The sequence below is a fragment of the Rhinoderma darwinii genome, chromosome 10 (assembly GCF_050947455.1).
Source record: "Rhinoderma darwinii isolate aRhiDar2 chromosome 10, aRhiDar2.hap1, whole genome shotgun sequence".
NCBI lineage: Eukaryota > Metazoa > Chordata > Amphibia > Anura > Rhinodermatidae > Rhinoderma > Rhinoderma darwinii.
In genome coordinates this window covers 36899187-36919711 of record NC_134696.1, presented here as the reverse complement: position 1 = coordinate 36919711, position 20525 = coordinate 36899187, and the positions used below count along the sequence as shown (strand labels likewise).

The 20525-nt window shown below is 41.4% G+C and overlaps 1 protein-coding gene across 1 annotated transcript in view; it reads right to left on the bottom strand.

The window, feature by feature from the left end:
- Positions 1-20525, bottom strand: part of TMPRSS5 (transmembrane serine protease 5) — a 173702-nt gene that overhangs the window by 69813 nt on the left and 83364 nt on the right. The window contains exon 4 of the mRNA XM_075840802.1: positions 7517-7678. Coding sequence (XP_075696917.1) covers positions 7517-7678 — 162 coding nt within the window. The remainder of the gene's footprint in view (positions 1-7516; positions 7679-20525) is intronic.

Genomic DNA, 20525 nt, shown 5'->3' with positions numbered 1-20525 from the left:
AGTGTACAATTTCCCTGCAGCACCACCACAGGAGAAATTAAGCATTACACAGTGCCTATTCATATTACCTTGATCTCTGCGTACTGCAGGAAAGGTCCTCCAGAGCAAAAGACGCTTATTATAACCACTCTCCAAGTGACCGCAAGCCAAGAGATGAGGATTCTAAACAGATGACCCCCTCCTATAACTTAGAATTCCCTAATGGAGTATATGAAAATAAAAGTTTTCTAAACTGGACAACCCCTTTAAACAAGCGCTGTGCACTCCTGTCCTGGGATGGGTGGATTTGGTGGAAGTCAGCATATAGAAATGTCCCATTTTAAACCTTGCTATGGGGACCCTTGGCTCTTCCTGCGCGTAACTTTTTTTTTAATGCAGCAGCACCCCTGCCATTCATATCTTTCTCTCGAGTGGGCAAAGGTATGCACATATGGCTTTTGTGGCACAAGTTCTGCTTGTATTAAACAGCTATTTCTGGATAAGTAAGAGGCTTCATTTTGATTACATTTACTTAAAATACAGAAGTATCGCTTTTCCCTAGAGAACCAAACTTCCCAGGGATGGAATGGGGGAAGGGAACTATTTTTCTGAATTGACAGTTTACCTCTACACTATACAGAATTTTTCATATTACAGACAAAGAACTATTTATGACTTTGAAGGATTGCTCCTACAGATTAAATTGGGTTAGGGCACAAGAGAGTTGGGTCATGTCAAAAGCTTATAATGAGACAGGGACTGAACTGATCTCACACATAGTTTCATTTACAGAACATAGGTGAAAGGGTATTTTCATTAGCAGCACTTCTTATTGGTTAACCCTTGCATGTTCAGTAGACTATGATTAAATAATATCACCAACTCAGAGTATTATTTAGCATCCATCCATCCATAAGGGTAATCCATAAAAAGGTTAAGGTGGTTTTTACACAGCAGATATTAGAGCTTCCCAAAGTGTTGTATGAGAAGCTGAGTTAAACAAGTGGGATACTTTATTATTAAAGGGGTTCTCCCGTAATCAATATTTATCACCTATCCACAGAATAGGTGATAAATATCTGATCGGTGGGGGTCCAAATCACTGGGACCTCCATTGAGAACGAGAACGAGCTTACCTTGCCATTCCTGGAAGCTCACTATGAATGGAGAGGTAGTGCGCATGCTGGGCCACCGCTCCATTCATTTCTATGGGACTGCCAAAGATAGCGGGAGTTCATAGGTGGGGGTTCCAGCAATCCAACTCCCACCAATCAGATTTTTATCAACTATCCAGTGGATAGATGATAAATAATGATTATGGGAAAACCCCTTAAAGGGGCTGTCCACTACCGGACAGTGGATAAGCTATTCACCGGATAGGTCATCATTATATGATAGTGGGGGTCCAACACCCAGACCCCACACCGATCAGCTGCCTCGTCCATTGCAGAAGCAGATGGCTCCAGTCACGATACAGTAGCCAAGCTGCAGTACTGCAGTCCAAGTGAATAGGAGCAGGGATGCAGTTCAGCAGCACGGCCGCTACGCAGTGTACGGAGCCAACTGCTTCTGGCTCCATACACTGTGCAATGACATCCGGTGCCCGCAGACAGTTGGAGCAGCTGATTGGTGAGGGGTCCGGGTGTCGGACCCACACCGATGACATACTGATGACATATTCAGTGGATAGCTCATCAGTTGTCCGGTAGTGGACAAGCCCTTTAAGCTCACATTCAGCCATCTACCTAAATTATATTCATATTATGTCGTTAAAATAAAAAATACATCCCAGGATTTAAGGGGTGTGGCTGGAGGGCATGTGCCCATGTGCTGAGTGCCAGGGAGGGCCACTCTGCTTTGGCCAGAGTATTTAAATTCAGGGCTAGGACAATTAACTGAATCTTTGCTCAGGTGAAGGAAAATCTGATGACAACAGAATTTTATAAAGTACAATTCAAGCTAACTAACAAGAATTAATTTCTCATTTTAATTACATAAAATATTATCAATCTGTATATCCTGTTCCTAATAAGATCAGTACATAGCAGAGGAGGATTAACGTGATATCTGCTTTTGATTATTATGATGTAGATGACTTTCATTTGGATAATAATCACTATTAAAATAGAGACGTTTTACAGATGCAAAAACAAAAAGGAAGCCATTAATGTATAAAATGTTAATGTATGTATTGCTTCATAAAACCCAGACCATGATTAGGGCTACATGTCCGCCTTGTGCTGCTCAAGTACAGTGTAAATAACACATTGTGAATTAAGGTGTAGGTCAAAATCTGAGACAATGTTGGTCAAACAATTCTATATTTTATAGATACTGTTAAAGGGGTTTTCTCATTTATTGGGAGGTCGGAGGAAATCTGTCTATGAAACAAGCCTTCGGTCAACAACTAAATAATATGTATGACCCACTATAGACAAGGTAATACCATTATTTGTTATATACACAATATTTTTGAGGACAGAAGCAAATACACACCAGTCCTGGAGGTCATGGAACCGTGTGGTCTCTGTCTGGCATATGCAGTGTCTATTTGGGGTACCTTGGGACCACCAGAAGAAATTATCCACCCTCCATTTACACAGAGAATGAGCATGTTCACTTTTAATTGTATCATAATCTTTGTTGTTATCATTGCACACATAGCACATACTAATGTAATAGGTTATTTGTGAATCAACCCATGTGAAATAGATCATAGTGAGAAACGGTAAGCTCCAAAGTCACCTTCAAATTGGGTTGTATTCTGCTAGACCTTTTGGGCCCATTATTGTGTCAAAGTCTGGGCCCACCAGAGGATCCTCTGGTTCTCTTGTGGGCCAGTCCGACCCTGGCCGTTTGAAGAACCACCCCATCAAGTGCCCCCTCTATTTTTTCCTGTTGCAGTACTTCAGTCTCAGGGAACAAGCTTTCGGCAGGTATAATTCATACCATTCCCAGAGTTTAAGAAATCTGCTTTCCATAGAGGTCTGTGACATACTGGTCGACATGGTCGCATGTTGTCCGCTCTACCCTCCAAAAAGGAAGTAATAGGGGTGACAACAGTTAAAGCTGCACAGTAATGCAAGAGTGCATGTTATAGCTGAAGTAATTTTAATTTAAAATCATCCCTCCATGGTTCTCCCATACTAAGGCACATTTGGCTCAGAATATGTGTGGCCACCACCTGATAATTTTATTTTACTCACTGGCAGTTTAGTAGTTTGCATTTTATGATCATTCTGCCCTTGCAGCAATGGGATCCAGTTTTTCATGCACTGACTTCCAGGTGATCCTGTGATACACTTGTGTTTATACACAGCAGCCAATCGAGGAGGCAGAGCTGCAGTGGGGAGGGAGAGAACAGCAGTCTGAACCAATAATAAGACAGGAGGTGTGTCCGAGACTACCTAAGTAATCCTGTAGGCAGTGCAGCTATGCGGTAGTCACTGATTATAGTTCTGAAGTAATGGAGCTGAGCTAAAGAGCAACCAAGCAGCAAGCACCAAGGGAAACAAATAGCAGGTAAGCGTCCCTTACAGTATAGGTACTGACTTACAGATCATTTTTGCGCTCATAACAAGACTGTTTAAACTAGAAATTAAATCTGTTTAAACCCGAAAATTTTTAAGCCTACTCAAGTAGGCTTAGAAATGGGTTGTGTTGGAAGGACACAGATCAGTATATAATTTACTGGCAAGTGTTGCATTTTTTAACAAGGTTTTTTAATGCCAAGAAACTTTTTTCAGAAATAGATCAGAAGTTTTGCCAAAAGCTCATAGTTCTTTTCTGTATTGGTCACTTGGATTAACATTATTCGCCCTACAGTCAGCCTTTCACTTGAAAATATCACTTAATCAATAAAACCAACTGTGCTCTTTGTCAAAAAAAACCGATAAGATAACAACTTATTTTAAGGAGCTTATCACAGACTCTCCAGCAGCCTTTCCAGCTCCAACAATATCTAGCACGGACACACTTCAGTACCTGCAGGATCACTAGAGTCTTACGATGGACTGTTCCCAGCAGACCAAAGCAACACACAATCCACAACACTGTTTGCAGCAGCTTATTTAGTTTTCTCTTTAAACGCTCCTCAGTATTTTACGGAGAATTCAGGAGTTTTTATTGTGTTAAAATGATAAAAAAAAGTTTGACAATATTTTTTAGAGCAAGAATTGCACAGTACTATCCGTCCTGTCAAGAATACCAGAACCCTACCAGACCTCATTAAAGTCAATGAGGGGTCTATCAGGATGATATCCATTTAAAAAACAGATCTAGCATAGCTGTCATGGCTCTGTTATAAATGGAAGCCATGATGCGATTGTTATTAACGTGTTTTCAATATATATTATGTCAATTAAGGGGTTTTTAAACGAATGGTGGTCAACTGGATTATGGGTGCCTCAGATATGGCCTTTAACACAATCCAAGGGACGCACAGTAGAGAACAATCTGGATCCTATGTCTCCGTCGTGCAGCAGCAGAGGTTGCTGCCCAATAAGTGTGCTCAACTGTTTCTGTATCTGACATTTACTATGGAGAGTGACTGTACATGTACTGTATGCTTATTACTTCACAGCGAACAGGAGAAACAAGACCCCCATTCTCTGTGAGACATAGAGCAAAGTATTAATACAGATTGTGTAGAAAGGAAGCAGAGAGCATGCATGGAGCTGTATACTTTACACACTGTATAGAACACAGATGGAAATGGGAGCCAGGGTACGCAGTTTGAGCTGCATGTGGCCCTTGGGTTGCCATTGCTTTTCATGTACTTTCCGTTTAAATTAAAAAGATAATTATGCAATTTCCTGTACTGTTGACGCAATATATTTAAATCAGTAAATTCTTTATTAGGTATTGCAGACAGGCAATCCATTTTTCTCTATAGAACCTATGAAAATCTTACAGACCACACAGCCCATTTCTTATAACAGCACAACTTTCCCTCACTCTTAGCTGTGTTCGATTATATTTTACTATTAAGACTTTGTCCATTAAAGGGCAAGATGGAAATTATTTCCTAGATTGAATGTTGTTCTTGAAGTTACAAATATTATCAGTGGTGTACATAGAAATCATAGGGCCCCATAGCAAAAGTCAGAATTGGTCCCAGCCACCATCATGCTGTAGACCATCGGGTGACTACAGCTCTAACCAGATGCATTTAGAGGCAGACTAAATATTTATATTCAGTGAATCACAGGTGACGTCTTCTCGGACCATGACTTTTTACCGCCCAGATGTCTTCTGCTCCTCACGTTTGCTTAAAATCCTAATACTGTGCTCCTGAAAGTAAAAATTTCACACATTGTGCTCCTGAATACAAAATGCCCCACAATATGCCTCCTGAATAAAAAATATGTGTCCCCTAAATTAAAAATCTTCCACAGTTTGCCCCTAGAATAAAAATTGCCGCAAAGGTAAGGCCTGACTGCTGAAGAATGGCGCAGGTGTAACGATGATGTCATTGCACCACCTGCATCACAAAGAAGGCATCAACGGCTCTCTTGCACCCTGCAGCACCGGAAACATTTTCAATTGTATCCATATGTTTAGGAAGTGGATATATTTGAATCCAGGTGCCCCCTTCGCCATTAATGGGGCAAGACAGGGGACAAGTTCTCAGGTGTCACAGCAGTGTTGTGGCCTGCCTCCATTGCTTCCACTGAATATTATGTTTTGCTTCAGATTTGTATTTCCTGAATGAAAACATATGTTTAATAAGTTGTGTATGTGTTATGAACAATACAACGGACATTATGGAAAAAGTTTAAAAAATGTAACTCCACTCTCAGTGAAAAGCGATTATAGTGCAGGGTGTACAGTGTGCACTATAATCGTTTTTCTAAATCACTTGTATTAGTGATTTGGCTTCTATCAGCAGCACGGACTGTGTAAAGTCTGTGCTGCCGGGTGCTTATAATTCTGCAGTTAGAGACAGAGCGTCCCGCTCGACTCCATGACTCCCATATACAGACCAGTTTTGGATATGGGAACCATGGAGATGCTCTGTTTCTCACTAAAAAGAGTTATGAGCCACTGGCAGAACGGACTTTACACAGTCCGTGCTGCTGCTAGAAGCAAGATAGCGAATACAAGTGATTTATTAAAATGATTATAGTGCACACTCCTGCACTATAATAGTTTTTCACTGAATGTGGAGGTAAACTTTAACTAGATTACTGCTATACAATTTCTAGTCTTCTAAACAATCTAAATCATTGTACAGCATTCCAACCTCACACGTTCATCTATTAGTTGGTCAATTTGAACATGTTATCTGCAGAGGTAACCACTTGAAAACACCAAGCTTCACATTAGGGCCAGGAGCGTAACTAGGAAAGACTGGGTCCCATAGCAAACTTTTGACTGGGGCTCCCCCTCCGCTGGGTATCACACAACCCCCCCTTGTAGATAGTACCTCCCTATAGATTCCACCACACAGCACCCCCCTATAGATAGCACCATACACAGCCCCCTGTAGATAGCGCCATACACAGCCCCCCGTAGATAACACCATACAGCCCCACTGTAGATAGCACCATACAGACCCCCCTGTAGATAACACCATACAGCCCCCTGTAGATAACGCCATACAGACGCCCCCTGTAGATAACGCCATACAGACCCCCCTGTAGATAACGCCATACAGACCCCCCTGTAGATAATGCCATACAGACCCCCCTGTAGATAACGCCATACAGACCCCCCTGTAGATAACGCCATACAGACCCCACCCTGTAGATAACGCCATACAGACCCCACCCTGTAGATAATGCCATACAGACCCCCCTTTAGATAACGCCATACAGACCCCCTCTGTAGATAACGCCATACAGACCCCCCCCAAAAAAATGGCCTATAGTTTGTCCTACAAAAGACATGCATGCCCTATCCACACGATAGGGGATACATGTGTGATCGCTGGCAGCGATAAGGACAACGGGGGAGCGAAAGTCCCCCGAAGTTCTTCCATGACAAACCTCGGACTTCCGGCGTCTGCGCAGTTCAATAAAAATAAAAGGAGCGCTGGTCACGCATGCGCACAAGCTCTATGGAGCTGCAGACAAACCCCGAAAGTCCGAGGTTTGTCATGGAGAACTTCGGGGGACTTTTGGTCCCCCGTTCTCCTTATCGCTGGGCGTCCCAGCGATCACACATGTATCCCCTATCCTGTGGATAGGGGATGCATGTCTTTTGTAGGAACAACCCCTTCATGGGAGGGGGGGCGGCCCGTGCCGGCAGGTGGCACGGGCCCCCTCATGCTGCGGGCCCCGTAGCAGCCGCTACGGCTGCTATAGCGGTAGTTACGCCACTGATTAGGGCCATCTTACACGGGGCGATTATAGGTCAAATGGGCGTTCACAGAACACTCGTTCCCAATAATTGCCCTGTGTAAACAGGGCAACGATCAGCCGATGAACAAGCCAACGCTCGTTCATTGACTGATTGTTTTGTTTTAAATGCTGAGAAAATGATTGTTGTCAGCAGCACATCTGAGGACACAGTCACAGTTGACACCATGACATACCACCAGTTGCCCGGGATAGCGGGACACCGTCCGGAGTCCGGGACTGTCTCGCTGAATCCGGGACGGTTGGAAGGTATGACAGTAGGCAATGCTTCTGACAGGGTGTTTTCTAGATATTCCTATTTGCAAGTAAGTTGTAGGCAACTGACACTTCAACTCCACCTGGGGACAGACCAGAATATAAAAAAAACTTAACCGAATAGAATCATCTGTAATAATAAAATCTATATAATTTCCCACACATACAGATGCGAAATGTTATCTGGTATGCTTGATACTATCCTGCCAAAAATATTAGGATCTACCATTAGCAGCTTTAGATATATGTGGAGGTTTAGGGCAGAAACTTGGTGGCACAATATATTTTCTGAGCAGTGTCCATATGCAATTAGGTCCAGAAGTATTTGGACAGTGACACAAGTTTTGGCATTTTATCGGTTTACTAAAAGATATTAAATATGCAGTTATATAATCAGTATGGGCTTAAAGTGCAGACTCTCAGCTTTAATTTGAGGGTATAGACATCCTAATTTGAGGAAGGGTTTAGGAATTACAGCTCCTTAGTATGTAGCTGCCTCTTTTTCAAGGGACCAATTGAACAATTATCTCAAAAGCTATTTCATGGGCTGCATGGGCTATTTCCTCGTTAATCCATCATCTATTAAGCAGGTAAAAAGTTGATTCCAGGTGGGGCATTTGCCGTTGCTGTGAACCCACAATATGAGGTCAAAGGAGCTCTCAATGCAAGTGAAACACACCATCGTTAGGCTGGAAAAAGTGAAGAAATCCATTCGAGAGAGAGCACAAATTTTAGGAGTGGCCAAATCAACAGTTTGTTGCATTCTTGAAAAAAATAAAAAGAAGCGCACTGGTGATCTCGTGAACTCCAAAAGGCCTGGACGTCTACGGAAGACAACAGTGGTGGATGATCGCAGAATCCTTTCCATGCTGAAGAAAAACTCCTTCACAACATCTACCCAAGTGAAGAACACTCTCCTGGAAGTAGGTGTATCAGTATCTAAGTCTACCATAAAGAGAAGACTTCATGAGAGCAAATACAGAGGGTTCACCAGAAGATGCAAACCATTAATCAGCCTCAAAAATAGAAAGGCCAGACTAGACTTTGCCAAACAACGTGTAAAGAATCCAGCCCAGTTCTGGAACAGCATGAAACTAAGATCAACCTGTACCAGAATGATGGGAGGAAGAAAGTATGGAGAAGGCTTGGAACGGCTCATGATCCAAAGCCACCACATCCTCTGTAAAACATGGTGGAGGCAGTGTGATGGCATGGTGGAGGCAGTGTGATGGCATGGTGGGGGCAGTGTGATGACAGGGTGGGGGCAGGGTGATGGCATGGGCATGCATGGCTGCCAAAGGCACTGGGTCACTAGTGTTTATTGATGATGTGACTGAAGACAGAAGCAGCCGGATGAATTTTGAAGTGTTCAGGGATATACGTTCTGCTCAGATTGAACCAAATGCAGCAAGGTTGATTGGACGTCGCTTCACAGTACAGATGGACAATGACCCAAAACATACAGAGAAAGCAACACAGGAGTTTTTTTAAGACAAAGAAGTGGAATATTCTGCAATGGGCAAGTCAATCACCAGATGTCAACCCGATCAAGCTGCATTTCACTTGCTTAAGACAAAACTTAAGGCAGAAAGACCCACAAACAAGAGACAACGAAGACAGCTGCAGTAAAGGCCAGGCAAAGCACCACAAAGGAGGAAACCCAGCGTTTGGTGATGTCCATGGGTTCCAGACTTCAGGCAGTCGTTGCCTGCAAAGGATTCTCTACAAAGTATTAAAAAAAAACATTTTATTTATGCTAATGGTAATTTGTCCAATTACTTTTGAGCCCCTGAAATGAGGAGACTGTGTAGAAAAATGGTTGCAATTTCTAAACGTTTCACAGGATATTTTTGTTCAACCCCTTGAATTAAACCTGAAAGTCTACACTTCAATTGCATCTCAGTTGTTTAATTTCAAATCCAATGTGATGGCATCCAGAGCCCAAATCATGAAGATTGTGTCCCTGTCCAAATAATTCTGGACCTAACTGTATGTAAGTACAAGTGCACATTACCAGCTGCACAAATACTCGATCCCTGTCATATTACAGGATGCACACTGGGAACACTATAGACAAAAGTGCACGTGTACCAGCATGCAACAATTGTGGTACTAAATAGTCCTAATGTGCACCCAGATGTGTTGAGTAAGCTAGTGTCAGATAACTCAGCAAGAGCTCCATGCACACTCGTCCAGATAGAGAATCTTGGCAAGATATATGCATAAAATGTAATCTACATACTTAAGACAGATTTCAGTGTACCTGAACATCTTACATTATCTTCCTTTTTGTGGTACCACTGCCCGTTAAAGTGATCTTAGGCATTGGACCTTATAAAATTCCATTCTTACATTAAAAGGATTGTCCTGATATACATTTCTTTTGAAGACATACTGTAGCCTCCATGTTAGAAATAGATTTTTTTTCAGAGTCACGAGTGTGTAAACACTTCAAAGTCATTGCGCCATCTTGTCACCTTCTCCAAGCTTCAATGCTGGCAGAACAGTGACCCACATCTTTTTTTCCACCACTGAATTACACTAGTGGGAGGATATCCCTAGAACAGCTTAATAAGACGTCTATTAATGTGAAGCAACTCTTAAAGACTTAACTGATTTTCTTTGCTTGCGTCCCATGATAATGATAATTTAGAGTAAAATGAGAAAATACTCTCTCTTACAAGGTCTGTTGAGCTAAATGTCAATTTAATCTAAATAGATTCACTGAATATACTGTAGGATGCAAGAAAATGATTCTTTGAGAATTCAACCCATGCAGGATTTGACATGTGCTGATTGTTCAAACTAGCTTTATCTTTGCTAATTGACTCGTGGCATGACATGTGTTAATAAGCGCCCTGATGTATTGTTACTCGGCTACCTCATTGTCTGCATGTAATTAAATTATCATCTGTAATCTCTCTGTCTAATTTTTCTTTTCATTTCAGATTGAAAGGTGTAATTCCGGTGGCGGGTCCTACATATTCCAGTGGTCCCAGTCGCCAGGTTCCGTGCCTCTCTCAGCGCCCTCAGTCTTCTGTGCTCGCGTGCTCTGGCCACCTCCTAAAGGACCGGGGCGCGCAAAATTCTAAAAGTTTCCCATTCACCCCTCTGTTTCCCAGGACTATTTAAGGCACCTCCTCCCTCACCCTAGTGCCTGAGCAATGTTTCTCCTCACCCAGAGTAAGGCTGAGTTCACACTGTAAACCAGAACAAGAAACAAGTCACGACCAGGTGTTTGAAAAAATACAAATAATCTTTATTAAAGTCAATTAGACACATGGAGACAACGTATAACACTTAGACATAATAAAATGCCATGGACCCTCGAACACAAACGGAATCCGAACGTAAAAGCAGAGTAGCCCCCCAGATGTAAAAATGGTCTGACACAACCTATATATGGCTAAAGTGCATAAGTACATATTAATGAGCAGGTACTAGGCATGGTACGCTTTGCACAGATGAACACATAAATAAGTATAGAGAATATATATAAGGTACAGTCTAAGTAAAAACGACATATAAAGTAGTATACCTACACCTGCGTATAAGAAGATAAATAGGAGATCAAGACCAGGAGGGGGACCTCTGCTTAACCCAACGCGCGTTTCGCTGGTGCTTCGTCAGGGGTTGATGTCCAAATGCCCCAGTTACCCCTAGATATACCTTCCTCAATTATGTTTTACCGGTATTTTTTCAAACACCTGGTCGTGACTTGTTTCTTGTTCTGGTTTAGTTTCAATTAGTCACTAGGACCACTAGTATCATTCGGGGTATTATTCGGTTTGCTGAGTTCACACTGTGTTGCAGTTTTTTGCCCAGAATGTCCACTGTGAAAAACTGCAGCACCTACTAGCACTGCTAGCAGGACGGCATCCTGGGATGACGTTTCATCCCAAGAGACCATTGCCTGTGATTGGCTGCAGTGGCGGTCACATGGGATGAAGCCTCATCCCAGGAAGCCAGCCCTCTGATGTTATCCAGGCTGGCCTCCTGGGATGATGTTTCATCCCATGTGATTGTTGCTACAGCCTGTGATTGGCTGCAGCGGTCATATGGGATGAAACGTCATCCCAGGAGGCCAGCCTGGAGGAGGAAACATAGGCTTTGGGTAAGTATAAGATTTATTTATTTATTTCTGAGCATTTTTTCCCACTCAGTATTTACGCAGCATGTGGATGAGATTTGTTTTATCTCATCCACTTTGCTGCTACTGTATTTGCCGGGATTTTCCGCAACAAATTCCATTGAGAAGAATCTGCAGTATTTACGCAACGTGTGAAGTTACCCTGTTCCTGAAACCTGTGTTCGATTACTTCAGTATATGTGTCCATAATGATTTCAGTATCCGTGTCCATTGTCCGTGACAACTTCAGTATCCGTGTCCAGTGTCCGTGACGACTTCAGTATCCGTGTCCAGTGTCCGTGATGAATTCAGTATCCGTGTCCAGTGTCCGTGACGACTTCAATATCTGTGTCCAGTGTCCGTGACGACTTTAGTATCCGTGTTCAATGTCCGTGACGACTTTAGTATCCGTGTCCAGTGTCCGTGACGACTTCAATATCCGTGTCCAGTGTCCGTGATGACTTTAGTATCCGTGTCCAGAGTCCATGACGACTTTAGTATCCGTGTCCAGAGTCCATGACGACTTCAGTATCCGTGTCCAGTGTCCGTGACGACTTCAGTATCTGTGTCCAGTGTCCCTGACGAGTCCGGTATCCATTTCCAGTGTCCAAGATAAGTCCAGTGTCCGAGACCAGTACTACTTCCATTGTGGCGGAGTGGGCCAGTGGGTCCACAACCCCGGTGGACGTTAAAAAAGGTATATAAAGGCTGCTCAGTAAACAGACTAACATTTGATGAAGGGTGAATGCCAGAAATTTGCAGGACTCCGTAGAATCACCTCTTCTAGTGAACATCTTCTATTGAGTACAATGGCTGGACTTATGCCCATTGATACATTCTTTATAGCTCCTAATCAATGTTTTAATATGTAAAGATCTATTAAAACCTACCGATGTGGCAAGCAACATACATTTTTGGACAGTAAACTCTTCTACTTGTTATAGAGAGGAGGTAAAGTTAATACAAATCGATACCAAATAAAATAATTCATACCAAAAGTTGAAGGTTTGCTAGCCCATTTATTGACTACCTAAATATTGTGCCCAACTAAGAGAGGGCATATGTTGTAATGTATATACCAGTATCTGAATACGGATTGATCATTTTTCTAGTGTTACCTTGAGCAAAAGTCCTTGTACTACTAATGAAGACAAATATTTGGTTTATTTCCATGAACAATCTGCCACTTTAATTTCTGCACCTCTGGCCCTGGACCATACTATTTGTCTCTTTGTAGATCATAAGATGGACATGGGTACAGTAGGCACAGTTCCCTATCTGGACCTGATCCATTTACTCATCATTGATCCTACGAGATTCCACTGCCCCTAGCCCTATCATATTTATAGTTTTGTTTACATATCACTTCCACATCTATTTTGATGAAGTCAAAAGACTCAACCCCTGCTTAGCCAGGTTCTGCCTATGAGGAAGTCCCCTTTTTGTCTATTGTCTAGTATATTTAACTTTTCCCTTCTCTGAAAATGTAATAAATTAATTGCAAAAAAATGAGTAAATAAATGCCACCTCTATTTAGTGTCAAGCAAAATCAAGTTGAGCATATACTAGTAATACCCAACCTTTTTACCATAGAGAAATCCCTGAAAATAAAATATACGCTGCAGAGGAAGCGGCTCTATCACTGCTATAAAACTACAGCTACTCTATCCCTGCAGTAAAAGTAACAACTCTTGCTGTAGCTATCGTCCAAGGAACCCATTAACAGGTTTCATGTAACCCTGGTTTGGAAAGATTGGCATGGACAAAAATAAGTAGAACACAAGATAGGAGTTTGAAAAGGTCAGCAGTACAAATATTACATTTTATATAACAGCATATTTTCAAAACCCAATCTGTGTATGTTTAAAAATGTAATAAACTATATACATATAGTATTTTAAAAGTAATATCAACCCACCATTTGTTTGTGTTCATTGGAAAGTTGCGACTTCACTGCTCACAGGAATACATCAAATTAACTGAAATGTAATCCTGGTTGTAATGTAGAGCCGCTCACTCCCAGATTTGTGCCTTTTGCAAGGCTTCTTTTACAAGAGCTAAGGTACGGCAATTTTCATGTGACAACCGACTTTCATGCTCTATGAGGCTCCATGTATTGAATTCTAATCTCTTGTAATGACATTCAAAATAAAACAACCACCTGCTAAGAATAGCAGACGGCGTCAGTTAATAATTATACTTGCAGGTAACTGCTGAACAATGTCCAATTCCTGGTATATTAGAATATATACCAAGATGGGTCATATAGAAAATCAAGAATTTATGAAAGATGAAGAAGAAGATTAACCCCATTGCCTACGAGCTGCTCCTGTCAGGCTGAAGATGGGCTCATAGACGTTCTATGTGATCTGCCTTCAGCCAAACTAGGAGCGCCGATCTCAGCCAAAGATGTAGAGAGCTCAGCTGAGATCTTCTGCACCTCCGTTTGAGCCACTGAGGGGCCTCAGCACCTGGACCCACCAATCAAAACTTCTGATATGTTTCTACGACATATCTAAAGTTTTGCAAGAGTGCAATTACGCTTTACCGTTTGCTACATCTGTATGCAGTGAGCTCCGTCTCCGTTTCAGCAGAAGGAATTTTATCATTTTATCATTTAACACTCATTAACGCCTTTGAGGGGGTTTCCAGGATTTAGCATACCAAGTATGACCTTGTACTGCATAGATATGGTACAGAACATGGCTTACTGCATAGATACAATGATAGCACCACATTTACTTCATAGTTACAGTACCACAACCAAACTTACTGCATATACCCTATGAAACGACATGAGAGAACTTTTTAAACCCCACTTTACAGATCTGAAACTTGCCCTTAAGGCACTCCACCTATCAAAGTCGTGCAGAAGGATTACCTCACAAGCTGCTTATATTTTATGAGCTGCTCGGTGCAGGGTAGCCTATGAGCAGCTGCAATAGAGTCCCTGCGGACTGTGGACATCACCCTCTTCTAAAGACATGCTACCCTGACCAGCTGGCTGTCATTCTCCTCTGCTTCTATAATCAATCCTCCTTTGCAAGGGGCTGTGTTCTTTCAGCTGCAGACTGCAAGTTCACACCTCCCAACTTTCAAGCATTACAAAGAGGGATTTCCCCCCCTTTAAGCCACACTTTAATCCAACCTTACCCCCACCCATACAGTATCATGCTCTCATAGTGCCTCCCACACAGTATAATGCCCCCATAGCTGCCCCATACAGTATAATGCCCCCATAAAAGCACCCATACAGTATAATGCCCCATAGCTGCCCCATATAGTATAATGCCCCAAATCTGCCACTATACAGCATAATGCCCCCATAGCTGATCCATACAGTATAGTGCCCCCATACTGTATTATGCCCCCATACCTGCTCGTATACAGCATAATGACCCTTAGCTTCCACCATACAGTATAATACCCCATAGTTCCCCCGATACATTATAATGCCCCCATAGCTGCTCTTATACAGTACAATGCCCCCATAGCTACCACCATACACTATAATTCCCCCATATCTACCACCATACACTATAATGCCCCCTTAGCTGCCACCATACATTATAATGCCCCCACAGCTGCCCCATACAGTACAATGTCCCTGTAGCTTCCCCATGCAGTATAATGCACCCAAAGCCGCCCCATACAGTATAATGCCCCTCTAGCTGCCACCATACAGTATAATGCCCCATAGTTCCCCTCACAATATAATTTCCCCTCAGCTGCCCCTTGTGCCACATATAGAGTGCCAGTGCCCACAGTGCCACAGTACCCATGTAGTTAGGGCCACACACAGTGCCCATATAGATAGTGCCCCCTGTAAATATATATACACTACCGTTCAAAAGTTTAGGGTCACTTAGAAATTTCCTTACTTTTGAAAGAAAAGCAGTTTTTTTCAATGAAGAAAACATTAAATTATTAAGAAATACACTCTATACATTGTTAATGTGCTAAATGACTATTCTAGCTGCAAACGTCTGGTTTTTAATGCAATATCTAGATAGGTGTATAGAGGCCCATTTCCAGCAACCATCACTCCAGTGTTCTAATGGTACATTGTGTTTGCTAACTGTGTTAGAAGGCTAATGGATGATTAGAAAACACTTGAAAACCCTTGTGCAATTATGTTAGCACCGCTATAAACAGTTTTGCTGTTTAGAGGAGCTATAAAACTGACCTTCCTTTGAGCTACTTGAGAATCTGGAGCATTACATTTGTGGGTTCGATTAAACTCTCAAAATGGCTAGAAAAAGAGAGCTTTCATGTGAAACTCGACAGTCTATTCTTGTTCTTAGAAATTAAGGCTATTCCATGCGAGAAATTGCCAAGAAACTGAAGATTTCCTACAACGGTGTGTACTACTCCCTTCAGAGGACAGCACACACAGGCTCTAACCAGAGTAGAAAGAGAAGTGGGAGGCCCCGCTGCACAACTGAGCAACAAGACAAGTACATTAGAGTCTCTAGTTTGAGAAATAGACGCCTCACAGGTCCTCAACTGGCAGCTTCATTAAATAGTACCCGCAAAACGCCAGTGTCAACGTCTACAGTGAAGAGGCGACTCCGGGATACTGGGCTTCAGGGCAGAGTGGCAAAAAAAAAGCCATATCTGAGACTGGCTAATAAAAGGAAAAGATTAATATGGGCAAAAGCACACAGACATTGGACAGTGGAAGATTGGAAAAAAGTATTATGGACAGACGAAACGAAGTTTGAGGTGTTTGGATCACATAAAAGAACATTTGTGAGACGCAGAACAACTGAAAAGATGCTGGAAGAGTGCCTGACACCATCTGTCAAGCATGGGGGAGGTAATGTGATGGTCTGGGGTTGCTTTGGTGCTGGTAAAGTGTGAGATTTGTACAAGGTAAAAGGGATTTTGAATAAGGAAGGCTATCACTCCATTTTGCAACGCCATGCCATACCCTGTGCACAGCGCTTGATTGGAGCCAATTTCATCTTACAACAGGACAATGACCCAAAGCACACCTCTAAATTATGCAAGAACTATTTAGGGAAGAAGCAGGCAGCTGGTATTCTATCTGTAATGGAGTGGCCAGCGCAGTCACCAGATCTCAACCCCATAGAGCTGTTGTGGGAGCAGCTTGACCGTATGGTACGCAAGAAGTGCCCATCAAGCCAATCCAACTTGTGGTAGGGGCTTCTGGAAGCATGGGGTGAAATTTCTCCCGATTACCTCAGCAAATTAAAAGCTAGAATGCCAAAGGTCTGCAATGCTGTAATTGCTGCAAATGGAGCATTCTTTGATGAAAGGAAAGTTTGAAGGAGAAAATTATTATTTGAAATAAAAATCATTATTTCTAACCTTGTCAATGTCTTGACTATATTTTCTAGTCATTTTGCAACTCACTTGATAAATATAAGTGTGAGTTTTCATGGAAACCACAAAATTGTCTGGGTGACCCCAAACTTTTGAACGGTAGTGTATATATATATATATATGATCGCAGCACTCCAAAAGTTGGTTTCAAATAAAGATGTGGTTTATTAGTCCATATTCAATAACAAGCTACGCTTCCATCCTCTTGCAGGACCTTTCTCAAGCAAGAGGACTGAAACGTAGCTTGTTATTGGACATGGAATAATAAACCACATCTTTGTTTGAAACCAACTTTTGGAGTGCTGCGATAATTTTTGCATATATCTATAGGACCAGTTTGGATCCAGGTCAGGACCGCATAGCACCCGCCATATCACTACAAAGTGCTGCTTTTTTCTACCTGTATATATTATATATATATATATACTGTATATATATATATATATATATATATATATATATATATATATATATATATATATATGCACATGCAAAAATATGGACAGTGACGTCAGGGATTCCGTCTAGGAGCGAAATCCCCAGCCATAGCGTCGGCAACACTCTGGCAGGGAATTCCGCTATCGAGTAGCCACTGACGGCACTGTTCATATATGTCCATATATGTACAGTGACGTCCACAGGATATATCCTAAATTTCAGATAGATGTGGGTCCCACCTCTGATACGCTGCTTCCTTAACTGCCTTTCACTACTATGGGAGTTACGAAAACAGCGCACCTCAGCGAGCTACGCTGTTTCCTGTAATTCTGTAATTCATGGTTGGAAATCACACTTTTCAGCTACAACACATAGCGGTAGCAGCACTGTGGATATGTCATAAATGTCTCTGATGGAAAAAACACCTTTAAAGTGGCGCTGAGCCCGGACAGTGCTCTGTACTAATGCTGAAGAAGTGACCCGACGACTCAGGACGCAGATGCAGTTGACACTGAGAGTGCGGAACATACCACCGGCCACCTGGGAAAGTGGGACACTGCCCGAAATCCAGGACTGTCCTGCTGAATCAGGGACAATTGGGAGGTATGTGCAAGTTGCTTATGTAGCTCTAAATGCATTTTATGTATGGGTACCCTGTGTGTAAGCTAGAAATACTATTATTGGAAACACTTGAGCTACAGAAATATTCTAATAATTATTATTCCAAAAATTTATTTAAAGGGGTAACCCGGGTTCTAATTTTTTTTTTTCAATGGCTACAAATAAGATTAATTAAGAAAAGAATCAGTACTTACATATTCTTTTCCCTGGTGATCCAGCGCAGAAGCTCCTGCGGCACTCCCAGTGATTGTTTACATGCACGCCACATAGCATGTGACTGCTGCAGCCAATCAGAGGACTCAGCGGTCATGTGTTGTGTTTCTGCAATTATACCAGAAATCCAATTCCTCAGCGCTGAGCCCTCTGATTGGCTGCAGCAGTCACATGCTACGTGCATGTAAACAATCACTGGGAGTACTGCAGGACTGTCGGCGCTGGACCGTCTGGGGAAAGGTTAGGTAAGTACTACTTCTTTTCATAATTTATCTCATTTGCAGCCATTGCAAAAAAAAAAAAGTTCAGAACCTCTAATCCTCTAGATAACTTCTTTAAAGGTATTTTCAATTTCCCAGCAGCCCTACAAATGGTTAATAGAAAACTTCTACAGGTGAAGGGAGCACTTTTAATAATATTATATAGGAGTATTGTTTATAATGCATAAATTTACACTTAGTGCTTTATGCTTATATAATCTTAATATTAGTTACTTCATCCAGTTTAGGTTTTTTTTAAATAAATATTGCTAAAATATAATCCTTCTGACGCTTGTTTAAGAGAAAATCATATTTCATGAAGAAAAAAAGCTGAAAGTTAAAGGACTCAGGGGAAATTTGTTGCAAAGTTTCAGACCCAATTAGCTCATGTTAGAACAGTCTGTCCCACATAGTCCGCTCACTTTATACCTGAGAGATATTTTTATACTTACAATACATGACAACGCAGAGGAACAAACAGTTTTCATGTATTATGATTGATGCCTACTGGAGATGCAGCACTGACAGATATTAAGGATGTAAAGAAAGGAAAAGGGACGTTTATAAATTCAGGACTCGCATGGGAATATCTTGATAAGGGGTATATGTTCTATAAGATCAACTTGAATTTTATGGCATTTTTACAATCTAGCATTACCAAGCAATTCAACATAAAATAAAATAATCTGACGTGTCAGAGAGATGTTATGTCAGAGTCTGTCAGCGTGGATCCAAAGTGATCGCCTAATTAAAGGGACCACAACACCCTGTAGAGTATCCTAATTAAAGGAACCACAACACCCTGTAGAGTAGCCTAATTAAAGGGACCACAACACACTGTAGAGTAGCCAAACCTCTCCAAAGTCGGAGATTCACATTGGTGGAAATCTTCAATACAAATCCTATGCTACTGTACCCCAATGTACACAGTGATATAGGTTCCTCCTATAGTAATTGCAGCAGTGCATTGAATTGTGGAAGACTATAAAAAGTTAACTGAGATGATGAGATAAACAAACTTTTTGTGATGATTATCAATAAGCAGTGCAGCTTCTTACCTGGATCTACCACGGCTTAACCCCTTAATGACCAGCCTATTTTAAACCTTAATGACCAAGCTATTTTTTATGTTTTTCCATCGTCACATTCCAAGAGCTATAACTTTTTTATTTTTGCGTCGACATAGCTGTATAAGGACTTGTTTTTTGCGGGACAAGTTGTATTTTTTAATAGCACCATTTTGGGGTACATATAATTTATCAATTAACTTTTATACATTTTTTTGGGGTAATAGAAAAAAAACAGCAATTTCGCCACTCTTTTTTTGCGTCCTTAATTTACGCCGTTTACCATGTGGTATATATAACATAATAGCTTTATTCAACGGGTTATTACAATTGCGGCAATACCAAATTTATATAGCTTTCTTATGTTTTACTACTTTTACACAGTAAAAACACAGTTTTTTCAAAATGATTTGTTTTTGTGTCTCAATATTTGAAGAGCCATAACTTTTAAAAAAATTTTGCCGATCCAGCTGTATGAGCGCTTTTTTTTTTGCGGGACGACTTGTAGTTTTCATCAGTACCATTTTGGAGTACGTGCAACTTTTTGATCACATTTTTTTGAAGGCAGCATGCACAGAAAACAGCTATTCTGTCATTGCTTTTTACTTTACAGCGTTCGCCGAGCGGGTTAAATAACATAACTTTACAGTTGTTATGGATGCGGCGACACCAAATGTGTGTAACTTTTTTTTTTTTTCTCATAGTAAGGGAAAAAGGGGGTTTTTCATTTTATTTTTCTTTGGGGTTTTTAATTATTTATTTATTTGTTTGACTTTATTAAACTTCTTTTCCTTTTTTATTAGTCCCACTAGGGGACTTCACTATGCGATCGTTTGATCGCTTTTATAATACA